The sequence below is a fragment of the Protopterus annectens genome, chromosome 12.part0 (assembly GCF_019279795.1).
Source record: "Protopterus annectens isolate FY-2018-M chromosome 12.part0, PAN1.0, whole genome shotgun sequence".
In the NCBI taxonomy this organism is placed as follows: domain Eukaryota; kingdom Metazoa; phylum Chordata; order Ceratodontiformes; family Protopteridae; genus Protopterus; species Protopterus annectens.
In genome coordinates, this window is record NC_056746.1 from 155,414,108 (window position 1) to 155,436,539 (window position 22,432).

The 22,432-nt window shown below is 39.2% G+C and overlaps 1 protein-coding gene across 1 annotated transcript in view; it reads left to right on the forward strand.

Annotated features, from left to right (window-relative positions):
* SNX29 (sorting nexin 29) overlaps nt 1-22,432 on the forward strand; it is a 3,382,132-nt gene that overhangs the window by 2,283,504 nt on the left and 1,076,196 nt on the right. The window contains exons 17-18 of the mRNA XM_044089182.1: nt 3,623-3,678; nt 8,631-8,712. Coding sequence (XP_043945117.1) covers nt 3,623-3,678; nt 8,631-8,712 — 138 coding nt within the window. The remainder of the gene's footprint in view (nt 1-3,622; nt 3,679-8,630; nt 8,713-22,432) is intronic.

Sequence of the window (22,432 nt, forward strand, 5' to 3'; positions counted from 1 at the left end):
ACACCAGGCATCTGTCTCAGTGAGGCCCTTCTGTAGGATGTCCACATCATTTGGGGACTCGACTATGGCTCCTAGTTTGCAGTCATCTGTGAACTTCATTAGCCAAAGGCCTTCTGTGTTAGCCTGTACTTCAGAGAAGTAGATAACAAACAGGAGAGGTCCCAAGACTGAACCCTGTGGTACTCCACTTGTCACTAGTTTGAAGTCAGATTTGGAGTCTGCAACATTTACAGTGTGGGTTCTGTCAGTGAGCCAGTTGGCAACCCATCTTGTGACATAAGGATTTATACCTAGTTTAGTGAGTTTACTTATAATTCCAGAATGGGGGATGGTGTCGAAAAGCCTTAGCGAGGTCAAAATAGGCTGTGTGAACCACCTTACCCTTGTCTGCGGCTTTGGTGACTGCCTCAAAGAAGTCGATCAGGTTCAGGAAGCATGATCTGCCTTTCACAAACCTGAACTGAGTGGGGTCCAGAGATTGGAGGTTACCAATGTCTTTGAGTTCCGTGATGATATGTTCCATGGCCTTACAGACCAGGCTCGTCAGGCTAATAGGGCGATAGTGCCCAGGATCAGTGGTGATTCCCCCTTTGTGGAGTGGGATAACTGTTGATGTGTGCCATTCAATGGGCATAAAGCCTGATGTGAGGCTATTCTTGAACATGGTGATTAAGTGGGGAGCCAGTTTGTTCTGAAATTCTTGTAAAACACAGCCTGGGATATTGTCCGGTCCCATGGATGCAGTGTTTTTGGCTTTAGAGAGTGCAACTTTTACCTGCGTAGTTGTGATTACAGGGACGCTGCATTCTTCCTGTGTAGATATATGAGCCCTTTAGTGGGTGAGAGGGGGGGTAAAGTTAGCAGTGAACCTATCTACTAGGATGTTGGCAATATCAGTTGGTTCTGTAATTTTCGTGCCGTTGTGCTGTAATTCAGAGCAGATCTGGGTATTGCCAGTGAGACTCTTGACATAGCTATAGAATTCTTTGTGGTTGTCTCTAGAATCAGTGTCGATTTTGTTTTTGTAACTAGCTTTGGAGGATCTTATAAGGGATCTCGGCTTCTTACTGAGGCTGACCAGGGAGCTTCTCCACTCATGGGATTTTACTCTCTTTTGTAACAGTTTCTTCCTTCTGTTGTAGAGTTTGTTTATGGCAGGGGGCCACCAGATTGGCTTCCCTTTTTTTTTTTTTTTTCTTTGGAGGATAGCGTCTTGGTTCTGTTTGGGATAGTACGATCCATGCACTTGTGTAAGTGCTTATAGAGTGCATTTTTGTAGGATTCAGCAGTCATAACTGTATTGTCCATCTGCATGGGTGTCATGAAGTTCACCACTTCTGTCTTAAGAAGCATGAAGTTGGCTTTGGGGAAATTTTTTTACAGTGGTTTCCTTAATGGGGGCGTGATGTGGATATCTAGGGTGATTAGCTTATGGTCGGATCTGACCAACAAGGAGTTGACTTCGTGTGAAATACCAATCACTCATGTTGGTAATGACTAGGTCTAGGATATTGTTGCCCCTGGTGGGGGTGTGGATAAGTTGATCCAGGGCATTGGGATTTATGAATTCCAGAAAGCATTGAGTGAAGGAGTTGGTACATGAGTAGTTTTCCCAGTTAATGGTGGGGTAGTTGAAATCGCCCATTATTAGGATGTTAGGTTGAACCCTAATATTTTCCAGTATATCAAGAAAAGAGAAGTGGGAATCCTGGGGCATGGTGGGGGATCTGTAGCAAGCTACAATTTGGATTGCAGTTTTGCCCAAAGTTAGTTGCACTTGGATAACCTCGGCTGCATTATGCTGAGCAACTAGCCTGGAGGTGTGGATATCCTTAATGAATATGGACACACCTCCACCTTTGGTGTTCCTGTCCATGTTAGGTGGCCGAAAAGTGTGGTATGAGTTATAGCCTGGTAATGCAGGGGTGCTGTCTGAAGCCTTGAACCAGGTCTCAGTCAGTGCACAGATATCCATGTTCTCCATTTTAAGGAGGGCCTCGTGGGAGTGCATTTTGAGATTTAGACTTCTAGCATTGAGTAGCTTTACCCTCAGTTTTTGCTTGCCTGTTCCTGTTATGGTGGTGAATTTGTCATTTGAACCTTGCCTAAAAAAGGTACTATGGGGTGGCAAGAGCCTTAGCCAGTATCTGGAAGCCCAGGGGTGACAGGTGCAGACCATCTCTGGCAAAGCATCGTGGTCTGTCGACCATGTCGTCCCAGGCAGTCAGATACTGGATCTCCTTAGAATGACACCAGAAGCTTAGCCGATTGTTGAAGTCAGTCATTTTTTCCTGGTACTGCGGTATCATTCCGGGCGATGGCAGGATGCTACTCAGGGCTAGGGTCATACCTGCCTGTGCTACATGATCAGAGAGCTTTTCCATGTCTCTTTTCATGTAGTCCAGGGAGGTACGTCTCAGGTCATTCACACCAACATGGACAATGACAGAGTCATATTTGTACTTGTTGTGGAGTGACCTGAGTGCATGGGTTGTGTGTTTCATCACTTGTTATACCACTGATGTTGATGATGTCTGTATTTAGAGTTTGCAGTTTGATTACTTTTAAGGAGAATATATTTAGTATGCATACATAGTCTAAGTGTGTCTTATGGCAGGCAGATTTGTGTAAAGCATTTATTGTGTTTTTGAGTACGTTATATATTTTTTTTACTTACTGGAAATCAGGTGGCATAGATATGGGGTGTGATTAATACCCCTGCACCATAGCACTCAGTTTTAGTTTTTCTGTTTGGTTTGCATATGGGAGATATTGTTTGGCTATTCACTTGTCCTACCTGTGTCAATGTGAGCTTTTGATACAGTCTGTGGTTTTTTGCCACATCCTTAAGGTATGCCAGTAAGTGAATTATTGATCCTGAAAATTGCACGTAGGTGTGCGTCTTGCAGTGGACCTGCCATCCCATACAGGACTGATTGCATGCCTTACAATTTACCATGCAAGGAGAGGCTTCAACTCACCCATGACCTTGAATAGGATGAAACATATATTAGAATAGGTTTACTATCAAATGGTTGAAATTCATATGGTCTAACGTTCATTTGATCGACCCATATGGTCGAAACATGAATATTAAGTAGTTCATTTAGTCTAGAGGAAGTGCTTCCAAAATACCTGTCGACATTATGGTGACAACAGGGCAAGGATATACCCTTGTCAGCACTGATGTGCGATCTAGGAGTTGTAATATGTAAGTAGCCCCCCTGCAAAAACACTAATGTTAGTGTTGCAGGTGTTTTTCGACCATTTAAACTTTGACTATTTTTTTCAGTATTTTGAACGTTCGGTGTAATGACTTTCGACGTTATCAACATTTTGATAGTAAACCATTAGAATATAAATAAAAAAAAAATAGAGAAGGATTACCTTAGGATGATTAATAGTTGTGGATATAGCCAAATAAAATAATCTCTGGTTTCACACAGTCTTAGATTTTACATAATTTAAAGTCCTCAGTAACTGACATTTATGTCCATATGCACACTGATGAATTTCATGATGGCTTTAGTGCAATGCTTACTTGAATATTATTTTCTTTTCTTTTATAAAGGTGTGGTGTAGTATTCTGTAGGAAAACTGATTGCTTTACTTGCTTTCCTAGGTGCCTGGAGATTTAAGTCAGACTTCTGAAGAGCAGAGTTTATCAGATTTTGAAATGTAGGTATTCTCTTTCACATTGTAATGTAGTTGCACTGTATGTACATTTGCATTAATTTGAGTATGTTTTGATTTATACAAAGAGATTGCATTAAATATGTGCTTGTCTTTGGCTTATTTTTCTTGTGGAGTTGCCTCCTTCTAGCACCACATTTCTTTCTAGTATTTTCCTTACTGCTTCACTCCGTCATTCTGCTTTATTCTTACTACTTACATAAGTACCTCTAAATTATATGAAACTTGCTGGTCCCCTTCCTTTAAGCTTCTTTTATAATACCTTGTCTTCCTTTAAGAAGGGTCAGTGTAACAGTAAATTATCTGGTTTACTCACCACTGGCACTGTTTTGGTCTGGCCATTTTTTTCATGGCTGTATCTCTCCCTGCAAAAGCTAATGCTGTTCTTGTCCCAAAGTAGATGGTGCGAAACTCCATTATAAATGAACCATTGTCATGTGCCCTCTTCAGGTGTTGTTACTTTGTTACCTTTGAGAAACGGATGATTATTCAGCTGTGTCTCAGAGACTTTTTTTTACTACTTAGTTGTCTTGTAGATCTGTCTTATGCCAGAAAGGAAAACGACAAGGAAACAGTCCCTTCCTAGATGTTATCAGAGGAGGAAGAATTTTATGTGAGCCATACTGAATCTCCATCCAAGTGTTAAATAAACCTTTGATAGCTTCTGTGAACTTAAGAAGAGGTTGGACAGCCAAGCTTCTAAAGAATACAGCCTAAGGCCAGTGTTGGGTCCTGATACTGACCTCTCTTTCTCATGTGTCATACTTAATGGGTAATTTTCCTCTTGCTGATAACTGAGGATCGTCTGACCTATGCTCATATCTGGAGCTAGTAGGTGGCTCTCGACTCGCTCCCAGTCTGTCTTTTCTGACATATCTCAAGAACCAAAGACCGTTATCTCTGAGGAGGGCACTGACAGTGAGCCCTCACCTCTGAACTATTCCTTCATTGAAGAGAATTTGAAGCTCATGAAGTCTTGCAGGACCGAGCATTGCACCTCCATTTCTTCCTCACCTTCTTCTTTTGGCTGCTCCCATTAGGGGTCGCCACAGCAGATCATGTGTTTCCATTTATTCCTGTACTCTGCATCTTGCTCTGTCACACCAACCACCAGCATGTCCTCTCTCACCACATCCATAAACCTTATCTTAGGCCTTCCTCTTTTCCTGTTACCTGGCAGCTTCATCCTTAGTATCTTTTTCCCAATATACCCAGCATCCCTCCTCAGCACATGTCCAAGCCAATGCAATCTCGCCTCTCTGGCTTTGTCTCCAAACCTTCCAACCTGAGCTGACCTGACCCTCTAATATACTTATTCCTAATCCTGTCCACCCTCGTCACACCAAGTGCAAATCTTAACATCTTTAACTCTGCCACGTCCAGCTCTGACACCTGCCTTTTTGTCAATGCCACTCTCTCCAACCCATATAACATAGCTGGTCTCACTACCCTCTTGTAGACCTTCCCTTTCACTCTTACTGGTACTCGTCTGTCACAAATCACTCCTGACACTCTTCTCCACCCACTCCATCCTGCCTGTACTCTCTTCCGCACTCACCATTACTCTGAACTGTTGATCCCAAGTATTTAAACTCATCCACCTTTGCCACCTCTACTCCCTGCATCCTCACCATTCCTCTGTCCTCCTCCTCATTCACACACATATATTCTGTCTTAGTCCTGCTGACTTCAATCCATTCCATTCATTTTCATTCATTCATTCATTCATTCATTCATTCATTCATTCATTCATTCATTCCATTCCTTCCTCACCAAAATACTTAAATGTGGATCTGAGGAGCAAGAAGGAAGTGCCTTTTGTCATTCTATCCATGTTGCTATTTTTCAAGATGCTGTCTTGGTTGCTTGAAAGTATCCAGACTGTCGGATTCTGTGATGCTCAAAACGAAATGTGACCTTTGACCTGCCTCCCAGCTGAATAGAGCAAAATGTTCATCGTTATGGATTATATCCTGCTAAGATATAACCGCCAGCCATTTCCATATCTTTAAGGGCACCTTTTACGAGCCCAAAATGTTCATCAGCCCAAGCTGGGCTAAAGAAGTAGTGATTTGGGTGCTAAGCCCTTCAGAGTTTTTCTGATGTCAGTGAGCATATCTCTTGCAACTTTTTGAGGATCAGTGATCAGCAAATACTTTCCACAGCTGGGTACATAAATTTCCTTTGGGGGGAGGGAAAAAACTTCCACACTTAAATTTTATGCCAGAAACTGACCTTATTCTATTAAATTATAACTTTAAGCTAGGAGAAAGTGTTTTTATTGACTGTCATGTGACTTCAATAACTTCTAAACAGGAACTTGTAAACAGGAGTGTTACTTTTTACTTATGTGGAAAAAAAGTTGTTAAAACTAATTTAAAACTATTTTTTTCTGTGGTTAAAGTTGTGTTATTTTACTTTTAGGGACTGAGGTAAGAGTTAAAGTGGTTTTTATTTATTTTTTTGGTGGAAAAAATTATTTTTCACTACTTACCTGTTTTATCTACTACTGCTACCAGTCTTCTCCTGGAAATGGGCATCTTTTTTGGCGTACCTATGGAGCAACCTACCAGTTTCTTGCTTCTTCCTTTTAACAGACACAGAAAGAAGGAAATTAATAAACAGTCTTTGCCACCTCAGCAGGCTGCTAAAGTGTCTGAGCTGTAGATGGGTGACACTGATGTGGCAATTTCTGGTTTCTCTGACCCTACAGTCACTATGGACCAGAGGTTAAACACATCCCGTTGAACTGTAGGATTGCCCTTGTTGGGCAAAGGAAAACCACTCTTGTTGGTCCTGGGAGAAGGAGCAGGAAATATATCTCTCACTAGCCAGTCTGGTGTGTCTGTCCCTAATGAAGTTTTGCTTGGCAAATGTGGGTTCACTTCTTTAGAAATTCCTGTCAAAAAGAGGAAAAACAAACATATTTCTTTCTCTGTATTTACTCTGGACAAGAGGGATTTATTAGTCTTATTTCAGGGTTTAGTTCAGGTTCTTGACCTCTCCAGTTCAGTCATTTCTGGCAAGAGAGAAAAAGGAATTCATCATTTTCTGAAGAGGTTCAAGATTTTGAACTATAAAATGATAGTGACGGGGCAACTTCTGTATATTCTCATTGAGATTCTGATTCAGATCCTAAACAAAGTTTGGCTTCTGCCAGTCCCTTTGAAGGATTATCTTTTTTGGAATCCCTCTCCAGAATGAATCCGTTGTTTCATTGGGAACATAATGACATTCTAATCTACTGTCTCTGAAGAAGTATTACTGTTTATTACAAATGGATTTTCATGAACCTAAACCAATTCCTCCAGTTCTTTCAGCTTTGGAAGATATTTTTGTGATGACCTATAACTTGCTTAACAGCCAGCCAGCCTGCTACTCTCAACAAAGCAGATAGAGTACATAACTTTCCTTAGTGTTAAAAGTTTTATATACTAATCCCAGATCTGACGCAGCAGTTACTTCTCTGATGAACCTTGCTGCTGCTAAACATTTGGTTAATGCCAATCCTTGCCCTTCTGACAAGGATGGAAAAAAATGCACAAAATATCCCTAAAAATAAGTGGAAACATCCACCCCAACCATACCTCTCAACCTGTTAGTGCAAGAAATCTGGACAATGCTTAAATAATGGGAGGACAAAGGCCCAAAAGTAGGTATAGATTTTAAATATTGCTGTTGTAAACTTAAACTTAGAAAGTTGATAGAATAATGGGTTTTATGTTAGCAGGCATTTTCTGTAGGATGTGAAGTCTGAAAGTCAAATGATTGTCATTTAGTGACTTCAGTCCTCAGTGATTTGCTAGAAAACCACAGATTTTATGAACAGACCAAAAATGTGAGGCAAAAATCTTAATAGTTGAGAGGTTTTAACCCCAACCCAGGTCTAATAAACCTTCCAGACAAAGTCACTCATCACCCCCCAAACCTTCCACTACATCACACACCCCACAAAACCTGCAGGTCTGCAGTGCCTTAAATTAAACCACTAATAAAGTGACAGAATTCCATGCCTAGTTAGCCAGCTATAATAATTGTAACTGAGACATGACTAAGACAAGACATAAAAGATAGGGGCATCTTCCCTCAGGATACAACATACTCAGATCAAACAGGAAGAAAAAAGGTGCAGTACTGGTCAGAAATCATCTAGTAATGTTGCCTTCTTCACATAACCTCTTCAAATTAACAATGCTGAACTTCTATTTTCCATCTGTATGCATTATTACAACCTATATCCGTCCTGGCAACAGTGGCAATACTGATGAAGAAATCTGTTGTAATGTTTCTCAGTGATGTTCATAGATGCCTATTAGGCGACCTTAATATCTGACTGGCTTACTTAAAACTCTTACTGTCCCACAAGACAACTTGAGCTGACAAACAACTTGGGTACATGGAAGGTGCCCTAAAGCTTTTGAAGCTGTCCAGCTGTTGTATATTTAGTAGGATATTAACCCAGCTGTTATATCCTTAGCAGGATATAACCCACATTGCTAAAGCTACTTGTGCAATGGTCATTCAAACTTGTACTGTTATGGTAAGTTTACTTACACAACTGCACTTTACATTTTATCACTTGCATTTTCCTAGGGTTGTTATTGAAATTATCTTTTTAAACTTATTAAATTATTCATTATGTTCTTCTGAAGTTGTTGTCCTTGAATGCTGACTGCAGCAGTAATATCCTGCTCTGAAAGCCCTGTAGCATTTTATTGATCATATTTAGATGGGAATATTCCCAGTAAACCTGAAACTTAGTGTTGAGTGCTAAAATAACAGCCTTAATCTTTTGTGAAACTTCAGTGATTTATCTTTCAAATGTGTCCTTTTCCTAGGTTAAAAAAATTCATGTTATGGCTTTTTCTTATTGTGTAAATAGGTAACATTGCATAGAAGAGTTATTCTCATACTCTTTTTTTTTTTTATCTACACAGAGTAAACCGTGCCTTGATCAATGTATGGATTCCATCAGTGTTTCTTCGTGGAAAAGCTGCAAATGCTTATCACGTTTATCAGGTAGGGGCCATAAGGTTTACAGAATATATATTTAAGGAGAACATCAAAAATTAAAGAATGTTAATGAAGGTTAGTGTCTCTAAAGCCTACATTATGTTACTTACTGTTCAAAAGTAAAGTAATGTCTTTCGGCTTTTCCCGGTTAGGGGTCGCCACAGCGGAACTCCAGTCCACTAATGATTGGCAGTGGATTTTTATGGTGCCGAGTTGCCAGCCCGACGCCCAACCTTCAGGGAAGGCACACCCATTCACGCACGCACCTACCTGCATGTCTTTAGACGGCACTCGACCACTGGAAGGACATGCACACTCCGCACAGAAGGCACTCCAGCCGAGAATCGAACCGGAGAACCTCTTGCTGTGAGGCGACAACATTAAACGCTGCACCACCGCAACTCCATGTTACTTACTGTTCAACATGAACCATACAATTACTTGTATGGTATAAATGTTAATTGCATATAGTGATGTTCTGTTTTTGTTTGTCACACTCCAGTGTTGCATATGCTTACAGATCTGTTTTTACACTCGTGACAGTAACAGATACAGAGCTGACTCACCAATTACAGTATAGACTGAGTGTCATTTGTAAAAGATGTGTAGTGATTGATGACCTGATAATCATAGATAATGTTATAAAGATATTCTGTTTTTATTGCCACTAGCAAACATATAAAGAAGGCTTATCCGTCAGTATAAGACTTGTGACAGCCATCTTGGTTTACTTGAAGTGTTTTGCAATTGGTAATGAAAGATTAAGAATGACAGGCATTTATTTAGGAAAACCGTGTTAGAATGGGTGCAGCACGTTTTTATTTTTATTTTTGGACATCTCACTTGGCTGTCAAATTCTTGTCTCACAGATGTGGAACAGTCCGCTTCAAAATGTGAAGTATAGGACATATGTGAGTTTTATGCATTGCTATATCGCTGGATAGGATTGTTGATTCAGCAGAAGGTTTAGGAGGATGAGACATTGGGAAAGTATGAGGCAGAAAAAGTTTGAAGGCTTTGGAAATTAATGTATCATATGATGTTGAAACATAGGCTTGTTTAGTGAAATCTGTTATTAACACATAAAAGTAGGAAGATCCATGGATCAGAACCATGGTAGAAATAACTGAGGAACTTAGGATGAATGCCCTTGAGAAAAGGAGACTCTTTTTCCTGTTATCTGTTTTTCAGATTTGCAATCTTGAGCAAAGTATATAATGGAAGAGCATGATTTTAGCTAGGCATGGAGAGCAAAGGGCTAGAAAGGCAGTGATTGTGTAGGAAGTGATGTCATGTTAGGTTAATAAACATTAAGTGCAATAGGGTATATTTTCACAGGGCTATGTGTAAGTATATTATTTATAAATATGGTGGTGTTTATTTACTTCTTATTTTGTCCCCCCCCCCCTCAGGTCTTATCCAATGGTTTCTCTTCCTTCTCCCCTTGGAACTGTTTGTTTCTGTCTCTGGTCAAATTCCATGCACCTTATAGCCCAGGTAAGAGTCCTGCAGCTCACTAGTTCCCTGGCTGGAGGGCCTAATCAACCCATTTGGTCCTTGGAGAGGTAAGAAAATGACATTTTTGAGCAGGCCAGACTGATGGACCAGCGGACTACCCTTCTTACTCCTGTGTTGAGTTTGAGCTCCATGAGCCCATTTACCATGCGTACTGCACCTTGTATTCCTAATAGGTGTCAGCCAAACAGCGAGCCAGAGTCACCCCCCCCCCCCACAGGATGGATGAGCTCCCACTGCAGGAAAGCATACCTCTCAACTGTCCTTGATTTTAACTCAAATTTTTGCTCTATCCCTCTTAAATTCTCATAAAATAGTGACTTTGGAGAAACGGTGGTGATTCGCACTTAATAAATGACAATAATTAGAGATATAAGCTTCTCTTACTTGAGGAGCTCTATATTCATTCACAGTAACTTATTCTGTCTGTGCTTCAACTTAATATGACTAATATTTTAGATGTGTCCCTGATTATTTGTGGATTTGTACCTGACTGGTTGAGAGCTATGTGTCACAAGGATGAGTCATTTCTTATCTTGATTTTGGTAAGTAATGCTGCTTTGCTTAAAATGTTTGTGTGTTTCTATTCAGAGCTTGTGCTCGCTCTTTATATTTTATATATATATATATATATATATATATATATATATATATATATATATATATATATATATACATACACACACACACACACTTATATAAATATATTTGTGAGTGTGTATATATTTAAATACACATACACAAGTTACTGCATTCACTTAATTTACAGCTAAGTTTCTTTTGCTTTATACATTTCACTGACGTGATTCTTTTAACTATGGCCCTTTTGCAACTGACACAGTACATAACACGTTTTTTTTCTAATCATTTTGCTAATTACAGGTGTTGCAGAACTTGTCAGTGACTTACCTTTTAAAAGCATATTTTCTGTGATTTTATGCCATATTTCCACTCCTCCTTTTTACATGTAGTTTTGCACAGTTCTGATTCTTCATTTAAGCGTTTAACTTGAATTAAAGTAACATTTGGATTTCTAAATGTTAAGTCTGTTTCTTTTAATAATCTGCTCCTTAGTTCATCATTTTGCATATTTTACACAATTCTGAACACACTGTTTTGTGACTCAACATTCTCAGTGTTTGTAATATATGTCAACATTTTCCTGGAATCATGTGACCATGTGAAGAATACATTGTAATTACATGGCACATTTGTCTTGCCTCATGGTAATCATGGAACATATTCTTCATCACAGCTATTCTAGTATTCAATCCCTTTCAAAATTCATAACTATTATAAACGTTTATCTCCTCTTCGCATGCAGCTGAAGCATGACACACTGTACTTTCTCAGACTTGCCAGTTATTTGGCCTGCCGTCAGAAACAAACCAGAGTTCTACATTCATATATTTTTTTTAGTTCTCAGACAATTTGCCTTAGAGAGAGAGATTCTTTGGAGGTAGTTGTTTCATAACGCCACATCTCATATTTCAGAAACCAAGCAGACCTTTCCACAAACCTGGATGTTTACCCCATCAGAGTCCAAGGAATGTTTTAACAGTGGCTACATATATATATATATATATATATATATATATATATATATATATATATATATATATTTATAGATAGATAGCACTTCAAAACAAGAATCCAGCTCTCCAAAATTAAGGACCACTTAACAGTGAAATATGCAGCAAAATTTCATGGTATAATACACCAGCAGGAAAATGTCCCATTGAGAGCCAAAAATTAAATTAACAGGAAGTAATTTATTTTCTGAGTCATAATGTAACAATACAACAGTCTGGCTGAAACAAAACAATGCAAACCGGTTTCGTCCACTGGCGTCAACAGTGCAAACTGGGTTCCTGGAACAACATGACTGAAAGAGAGTCACCATTTAAAGTGACAGGATCCAATATATAATAACTAAAACTATTACAATACCCTATAACCATTTTATAATGTTAAATAACACTCCCCTAACAATATATTAAATAATTAAATATTAATGTAGGAAATAACATATTACATAATATATTAAGTAAATACAAAGATGCATAAAGGATCCAGTCTACCAATATTCATTTAAATCAGGATTGAACATAGCACCTAAATTCACTATACGTTTCTTTTTTATCCACAATCTTGTGTTTAGATAAAACTGACAAACCGTCCCCAACCACCACATCAATACTTAAAAAAATAAGATGAGCTGGGGCACATTCACATTTATGCTTTTGCTTATAAAGAGCACTCCTGAGATGCTTACAAATAATATGAACGTGATGTGTAGCTGTCGTTTCAGCGGTCTGGATATTTGCCCTACAGAAAATGCTCCACATTGGCAGATAGCCTTATAGACTATCGAGTCCGTATTACAAGTAATTAAATGCCTGATCTGATACACCTTCGAAGTGTTAGTGGACATAAATTATTTAGTCCTGGAAATAACTTTACAATAGACACAATGTCCACAGTAGGTACTACCTACTGCCATAGTAGGCAGTCAGATGTCTAAAAATTAGTAATGTGAAGTTGTTCAATCTCACTGTTCATTCTTTACTATGGGTTCTGAACCGATCCATCGTCTCCGGTATGGCCGTATGCAAAGCTCGAGGTCTTCCAGTAGCTCGAGGTCAAGCCCCATCCCATGATGCATTGTGAGTCACCTCAGATCTTGTTTGCCGCGGCATCTGATCAGAGGTTCCAGTGTAAGCTCGGGCCAGAACAAATTAAATATTTTCATATTTACCAGTTGTTTAGTAATAACTTTTTTCTAAACTTTCTTAGATAGATTACTTGGGTAGTTAGCACCCAAAATCTGGCTTTAAAAAGTGTCCAGACTGCAACCAAAAAATGTCTGTTATGGATGGAGTAGGGCAGCGGGTACAGGAATCGCTCTCAAAAGACATTCCTGGATGCGCTTGTGTTCCTTCACGCACCCCTTTTGATGGCTCATCCCTTTTTGGGCCTAAAGTGAAGGAAATCTGACCAGGTGTGAACAGGAGGGAAAGACTCTGCCGTCGGAGTCCGTTTTTCCACCCCTACCCAGCCTTATCCCAAAGGCCAAAGGGAAGAAAAAAATGTGGTTCCAGAAAGCCCAAGGAGCCTTTCAGGACCTCTGGCTAGGCTTATAAATGCCCTTGGGCAGATAGCCTAGTATCAACCTATGAACCTATAACCTTAAAAAGGCTACCTTCTGTGACCTACTATACAGAGGCACAGTCAACTAATCTAAAAGGGTGGTGAAAGCCAAACACACACTGGCTAGGCTTATAAATGCCTTAGGGCAGATAGCCTAGTATCAACCTATGAACCTATGAATGTGGTGAACCCCCACTCTAGGGGCAGAGGAGGGGGGTAATAGTGGAAGACGCCACCCACGCAGAGGGGGTCCGCACCATCAGGGTGACAGAGATCACTTCTCTGGTCAATCCTACCAGTGTTCTTGAAAGAAGGCCCGACTGTCCTGCTCTGGAGGCAGTTGGGGGGGTCTCTTATCTTTGTATCCAGAAGCCTGGCAAGAAATAACAAGACAGCTGGATACAAAGTATCATTTCCAGAGGGTACTTCATACCATTCGCCACATCCCCCATCCATAAGGAGAATGCCAGATGTTCCACCCAGTTACAGGGAACAAGCAACCATAGAGGTCCACAAGTTGCTAGAAAAAAAGAGTCAGTCCCAGCAGACGAAACAGGATCCAGAACTTACTCAAGGTTCTTTTTGGTTCCAAAGTAAACAAGGGAATGGAGACCCATTTTGGATCTCAGCAGACTCGACCAATGTGTGAAGAAAGAGAAATTCTGGATGGTCACACTCCAGTGTATACTTCCCTTCTTAGGGAAAGACAATTGGATGTGCTCGATAGATCTCATGGATGCGTACTACCACATAAAAATGGCCAGGCCATCCAGAGATAATCTGCGTTTCCATCTGGGAGCCATCATTATCAGTTTTGAGCCCTGCCCTTTGGTCTCACTACAGCCCCCAGAGTGTTCGCCAAATGCATGGCAGTGGTCACGGCTCACTTGAGGCTTCTAGGGTTCCAGGTGTTTCCATACCTAGGCGATTGGCTCCTTACTGCCACCACCAGGCATCAACTGATTCAGGCAAGGGAGTACATTCTGTCATTCTGCAATGATTTAGGCATTACAGTCAACTCAGAAAAGTCTGTGCCTTGTCACCATCGCAGCGTATCATTTATATCGGGGCAGAGCTAGACACTTCAACCACCACTCTGACTACCAATCGAAAGAGTCTTCCTTCTTCGTCAGCATGTCAGTTATTTTTGTATTTGTAATGTCCCCTACTAAGCATACGTAAACTTAACTTGCTTGTTTTTTTTTTTTAAATTCAATCACAGTACTGCTATTTTTTAATTCCGACCTAGACTATATGATTGTATTAGTGAAACGTATAACATGTATTTTTAATTTTGTGCTTCTGAGATTGAATCAACATTTTTATCTGTACATTGTATATGTATCGTACTGTTATTTAAAACGTGCATTTATAAATGTGGAGCTAAATTTGTGTGTGTGTGTGTGTGTGTGTGTGTGTGTGTGTGTATATATATATATATATATATATATATATATATATATATATATGGGTTCACGACTATATATCAAAATACCACAATCCCGAGACTCTGAATACCAACACCCAGAATCTCAAGACTGCAGTGAATGGAGATTCTAAGCACGGCTCCAACCAACATGTTTTTAGTAAAACTTTTAATCACAGGTTTTAATCACAGGTTAGTGCTTTCACCACGTACTGTGGCTTCTTCAGACCATAAACACAAATGAATGTAAAAGCAAACACATTATATATACTTACAGGTGACGTCTCATGTTTTCAAATCTTCATTAATTAAGCCATTCACTTACTTACGTCGATTCGCAGAGTAAGTGATGTCAACACTCCTATCCATTTGCTATTTAAAGGCATAGTCTAATAAGTTATGTAGCTAAGTATTTATCTAATATATAGTAGAACATCACACATATTGATGCCCAATATAAACAAAGGTGCTTTTACAAATCCGCACCCCAACAATCCCAAAATGATCAACAACAGTTACAATAAAACAATAAAAACATCATTGCTCCTAAACGCATACATCACATTGCTTGTTGTCAAGCTGATATGTTAGATCAATAAAAAAATCTCTGAAAACAATACATTGTCCAAAAAACAAGTTTTATTTCCCTGCTAAAAACAGATACTAACCATGCATTTCTCTATGTACTGTATTCCTATGCTGATCTCCATACTTGTTAGCAGGATAGTTTAATAAATCAATAAAAAGAATGGTATACTCAATATAGCATCAAAAGGACAGATTTAACTTCCCTACTATAAACGGATACTAGCCATTCATTCAACCATACATCCTTATGCTAGATAGGTGACGTCGGCAATCCTAAGTGTTACACTTTAAAGGCATAGTCATTTAAATCATATAAACTTTTATATAATAGAATAACTCCTATATTAGTAACTAATATAAAGTCTTCTGCAAACTGGTATAACAATATTCCCACTAACTTATACAAAAACTATACTAAAAGCATGAAAAAACAGTACATGTAAGTAAACTAATACATTAGAACAGTGAATGAGCAGCTAGAGGCAACTTAACTTCAAAGGGCAGGTTTAATCTACCTACTAAAGGACAAATACTAAGATCCATAACTATATTAATATAAGTAGTCAATAATTATGGAATATTATATTACCATGACACCAGCTATTACAATAAAAGTACAGATAAATCAGCATATTTTCAATCAGATTATAAAGGAATGTCTTCCTTTAAGAATTTTTTATGGCGTGAGTTACATTCCTTTATAATTTGATTGTCATATTATGGTCAATGACCACTCCAAGTAATTTTGTTTGGAAAACTAGAAAAATAACTGTATGGTTTGATGATCATCTCAAAACTTTTCGCACCTTTAATGTGACCTAGAAACCTGTACAATTCAATTGAAAAGCAAACAAATCTGTTAGGGAAAAAAATATAAAACATAAAAAATGTACAATAAGCTGGTTGCATAAGTGTGCACACTGTTAAACTAATACTTTGTTGAAGCACCTTTTGATTTAATTTGTTGAAGCACCTTTTGATTTAATAACAGCATTCTGTCTTCTTCAGTAGGAGTCTATCAGCATGGCACATCTTGACTTGTATATTTTCCCACTCTTCCTTGTAAAAGCATTCCAAATCTGTCCGATTGAGAGGGCATCTCTTGTGCACAGCCCTCTTCAAGTCACCCCACAGATTTTCTAATGGATTTAGGTCTGGGCTCTGGCTGGGCCATTTCAAACCTTTAATTTCTTCTGGTGAAGCCATTCTTTTGTTGATTTGGATGTATGCTTCGGGTCATTGTCGTGTTGAAAGGTGAAATTCCTCTTCATCTTCAGCTTTTTAGCAGACACCTGAAGGTTTTGTGCCAAAAGTTACTGGTATTTGAAACTGTTCATAATTCCCTCCATCTTGCCTAAAGCCCCAGTTCCAGCTGAAGAAAAGCAACCCCAAAGCATGATACTGCCTCCACCATGCTTCACCGTGGGGATGGTGTTCTTTTGGTGATGCGAAGTGTTGTTTTGGAAATGTAGCCAAAAAGTTCAGCCTTGGTCTCATCAGACCATAACATATTTTTCCACATGCTTTTGGGAGACTTGATGTATTGTTTTGCAAATTTTAGCCGAGCCTGAATGTTTTTCTGTGTAAGAAAAGGCTTCCGTCTTGCAACCCTACCCAATATTCCAGACATATGGAGAATATGGGAGATTGTTGTCGCATGTAGTACACAACCAGTACTTGCCAGAAATTCCTTTTCTTTTTCATTTTTCCTGTGTTGTAAGCCATACACAACATTGCTGTTGTAGACTGGGATATAGTGCAGTTCCTTGCATTGTATAGTAACATTTCTGTTACTATATTCATTACTTCTAATATAGTTGGTTTAGATTTTAATTTCCATTTTCTAGTTATTGCTTTTTTGGCAGCCACCATAATTAGAGACAACAAGGCCTTACCATGTCTAGTCAGTTCTGATTCTGTATCATAGCTCAGAAAAATCATCTCCCTTGTCACACCAATCTGCCCACCCAGCATCTCCAACAGTGCATCCTGCAGGGAATCCTTAAAGTCTGCCAACTCACTGCATTTCCAGAAAACATGTTCCCAATTATCTTTCTTTCCCATCACACTTCCAACATTTGCTTTCTACCTGAGGAAAAATTTTGTTCTTGGTGGGTTTTGAATCAGAGAAAGCATTTAACAGAGTAAGCTGGGACTTTGACCAGGGCAATGGAAGCATTTTTATTTCCTGAAAAAAGTCCTTAATATTCTAGATTTTGTTGCATATTTGGGAGACGTGTATATATATATATGTATATATATATATATATATATATATATATATATATATATATATATATATATATCCTCCCATTATTTCTTTGTGAATTGCTTATCCTATCTCTCTTCCTGATCCTTTCTAACCTCCTTTGATTGATTCTTGTAGTTATCATACAATATTTTATATGCTCTACTACTTATTCCTTTTTTAATGACAACTTCTGTTCTAGATTCTACTAAAAACCCTAGCAGTGTTGGTCTTTCATTTAGGACCCATTTCTTTCTTTTTGCCTGTACTCTGATCTCAATCCTTGATAGGGAAGGCAATCTCTAACCTGCAGTCCAAATCATTTCTTGGTGTCTTTCCAATCTGTACCAGTAGCTTGGCTCCTTTGCCAGTTTCCTCCAATAAATTCCAGCCCCCTCTTGCCTATTTTCTTTATCCCTAATTGCAGTCCTCCTTATTGGTAGATTCTGCTTTCTCCATTCCCGTGTTGGCTTAGTTCTTTGGATACTTTCTGCTACTTTATAGATATATTCTCTATGATTATTGTTCTCCTTAAAGGCCTTTATCCCTATTGCAGTCTCTCATTGTTTCTTGAGCTCCCCACCTACATTTCTTCATCATCCCTTTCCACTTTGAATTATAGCTTTCTGCTTATGCTATGTATAGGAGTCTTAGCTGTGTAGCCCTGAAATACCCCTTCAAATCTGGTAATGCCAATCCGCCCTGTTCTGCTGGAAGAATAAGATTATCCCACTTGACTTTTGCCATCTTCCCCTCCCAGAAGTCCTTCATTTCTTTATTAATTGCTAGCCACAATTTCTCCTCTGGTTGATAAAAATATACCTGACCTGTGTATAAGACTAATATGACTAAAAACATTTTAACTGTCTATATCTTACCAGAAATATCCATATAACGATGCTTCCATTTTCTCAGTTTTTGTATTAGCTTTGTTTAGTCTCTTTCTTCATATCCTTAGCTGCCACACCAGAATCATTTTTAATCCAAACTCCTAAATATTTATTTTTGTCAAGTCCCCATAAATATGGATATTGCTGAACCATTTCATATGCGGGTACATAATTTACTGCTATAGCCTTTGCTTTAGCTTCATTAATTTTGTATTCCAAAAAGATTTGAAACTGTCTCAAAATGTTCCACAACATTGTAATGTCTCTTTCTGTTTTGTCAGGTATAAAATAATATCATCTGGAAATAGAGCCAGCTTTTCTTGACTACCATACCAATTATATCCTTGAATTTCTGAGTCTCTTATTTTATTTGCCACTGGTTCTAAATATAATTCAAATAACAAAGGGGAAAGAAGACACCCCTGCCTGGTTCCTCTGTTCTAAAGGAGATTATCAGAGAGGACCCTACCAACTTTAATTTTCACCTCCTTTCCCTCATATATCCTCCTAATCAGCCTTATAACTTTTTTTCAGGAAATAAAAATGCTTCCGTTGCCCTGCTCATAAAGTCCCCAGCTTACTCTGTCAAATGCTTTCTCTGCTTTAAGACCCATCAACAATGGTATTTTCTTACATTCTACTTCCCTCTGGATCATCAATGTTCTGTTAATGTTGTCACATGTTTGCCTTCCCTCCACAAAAGCACACTGATCCATATCTATCAATTTTGGCATTACTTTTGCCATTCATTTAGCCGTTATAGACATTAACACTTTATAGTCATGTTTTAGTATTGAAATGGGCCTGTATGAAGCTGGATCTGATGGATCTTTACCCTCTTTAGGTATTACAGCTACCATCCAGGATGCTGGTACTTCTCCTCCTCTTAAAATACTGTTAAACAAAACCTTCCAGATCTTTATCAGTTTTTTTCCTTCCTAGCTTCCAAACTTCCACAGGAATGCCATCTCTTCCTGGGGCCTTTCCTGTAGCTTGGTTTACATTACAATGTTTATCTCATTTCCTCCTATCCTAACCGTTAGTAAACTGAGCCTCATCTACCTCCGACCTTGGCATATTTAAATCTTCTGTAAACATTTCCATTTGGATATTTTCTTGATTTCCACACTTATCTGTTTTATACAGACTTTCATAGAATTTCCAAAATATTTCTAATACCTCTACATGATCTCTTTGTTATAAGTTCCCTAAGTTTGGTGACAACCCTTTTGGCTTTCTGTTGCCTGAGTCATTGTGCTAAAAGTTTTGTAATCTAGTGTTATTATCAAAAAGCAGTTGCTTAACAGCAGTCCATCTTCTTATATTTTTGAAGTAATCCCTTATTTTCTGCTTTGCATTCTGCAGCTGATCCTCTTCTTGTTCTGTGAGATTCCTCATATTCTGCAATACTTTAACATTTGTCAGTCCCTCTAAATAATTCTCGTTACTTAACCGTAGTTCCCTTTCTTTTATTTTCACCCTATTTTTAAACTCGTGCTTAATTTTATCCCATTCTCTGGATATATTTTCAAAAGTAATTTTTGTCTTCTGTAAGAGCTCCTGAATAATCTCTACTACGTACTCCTTAAATTCCCCTGTTTTCAACAGATAGGTGGGAAAGCGCCAATGTCTCATTTTTATTTTATTTTAGTTATTATTGGTGCATGATCTGAAATAGTTACTGAGTGCATATCAAGACCTTCAATTAAATGCACATGTTCCTGTGAAATGTAAATTTTGTCTAGCCTAGCCTAATTTTTAAATCTTGGGGAATAATGTGTAAATTCACTCCAAACTCCTATTACTGAAGTCCCATCTTCCATGCCAAATATTTTCATAAATGTCTTCAAAACTCTACCATCCTTTGTTATACTTTTCCCTTCTGAGCCTCCCATTCACATCTTCACTGCTGCAAATCAAATTCTACTCCCCACCTGTAAGTAATATTCCTTGCCAAAAGCTGATTATTTCTCCCAGAATTTTCTTAAGCTCCATTACAGCAGTTTTAGGTGGAATATAAATACATGCCAGTGTAACCCTCCTCCCTTGCCAGTAGACTACCGTTATTATCTTCTTTATCCTTTTCTATCACTGTTGGAGCTCCTCTTGTAATTAATATAAGGACTCCTCTTTTCCTTTGTCCTGGATGTTCTGCTGAATAACCATCCTGAAGACATTTCCTTATCAAATTCAGATGTTCTTTCCATGTGTGTCTCCTGTAACATAGCTATTTGCACTCTACATTTTTTAATATAGTTCGCTGTTCTTTCTTTTTTTGTATGCATCTGTGAGACCATTGACATTTAAAGACATTACAGAAAGCATTGTTGTATTAAAAAGTTGTTATTCCCACCTTTTATGTACGACACTTTTTTGTTAAATGTCTAGATCTGATGTTATCCATGTAATCATTCATCACCATAGGGTCTAGGATCCAACATCAGATCTGAGCCGGCAACATTTAACAGACAGATCCAAGGCTCTAGCTCCTTCCTCTCCCATGATACCCTGCTGACCTCTAATCCCCAGATGTCATTTGCCTTGCTTTCTGTGCAGACACATGTCCTGTAGCTAGGTAAGTGCCTTTTTTTCTTTTTCCTTGTACTAAGTAGGGTAAGTTTTCTAATTTTTCTTTTTCTAGTGTAATTTGAGTGAGTTAGTGTTCCTGCGGTTTTATTCCCTCCCCTCCCTTAGCTTACTTTCGGTAGTTTGTGTGTATTAGGATTTTGATTGCCTGTTTTACTGTAGCCTTTAGAGCTGTAGGGTGTGTCCTTAGGGGGAGTAGTTGTAGTTGTATTTGTATTTGCATTTGTTGTTGTAGCTGTAGTTGTTTCTGGTTAGACTAATGTTTGATAAGCCTACTGGCTTTAAAAAGTGCTTCTCATGCGGTTGGAAAATGCTTTATTCTGACATGCACGAGGAGTGTGTGTATTGCTTGGGCACCCCACACCTAGAGGTTAAATGCAACCTTTGTGCCGCATTTAACCCCAGAGCTTTGGCGGAGCACTGCATCAAACTTTTACTAAAGGAGCTGGCCTGGAGGGGACCCTTTGTGTCCCCCTCAAAGACTTCCTCTTCCGATCCAAAGAGGAAGACCCCTTCCCTTCAGCCAGCTCCCTCCAATAAACCATGGCTTTTGGATCCTAAGTCTCTGGATCTGATTCCAACCCAGTCCACTTTGAATCTTCAGAGCAGACAGCCATGGAGCAGTCTGTTGGATCCAGGTCTTCTCCGGTTCAGAGACACTTGGATCTGACCAAAGTTAGCCCAGCCTCGGATCTGACCAGTTCTTCAGATCCGTCCCCTGAGTTGGCTAGGCCTTTGGATTCAACAGAGACATTGGATCCAATTATAGTTGTGGAAGAGGTTGCTGTCCCTTCTGCCTCCCATCAGAGGTCCCAGTTGGCTTTGAGGCATCAGATCTATTCCTCAGAACATAGCAGTAGGTCAGGGAGGTCTCCCTCCAAGTCTTCCTTCTCCTCTTCCTCCTCTAGATCTTCTAGGAGTCTCTTGCCCTCAGACATGGACAGGATGATGAGCTTCCTCAAGGCCCAAATAGAGTTGGGGTTTCTGCTGCCCATCTGGCCAGGGGAGCTTCACCCCTCCCCCGGTTTCTCATTCTCTTCATCCAACCCCAGTGGCTTTGGATTCTAGGAACCAAGACATCTGTGGCCAGATTCCGGTGAAGCCAAGTATCCCCCCTTCTTGACCCCACTGGGATGTCTGGCTTATTCTTTTCCCTCACCCTTGGAGCGGGGTGAGCCCTGTACTGGAGTGGTCGATGCTGGCTCTGCGCGGAGGGGATCTGGTACCGTTTTTTTTTTGGACCGGTCTCTTCCTCTTGGCACTTTGGCTGGACTGGTATCATCCGGGGGTCAGGGGGCTGTTTCCAGTCATGTTCCTATTCCC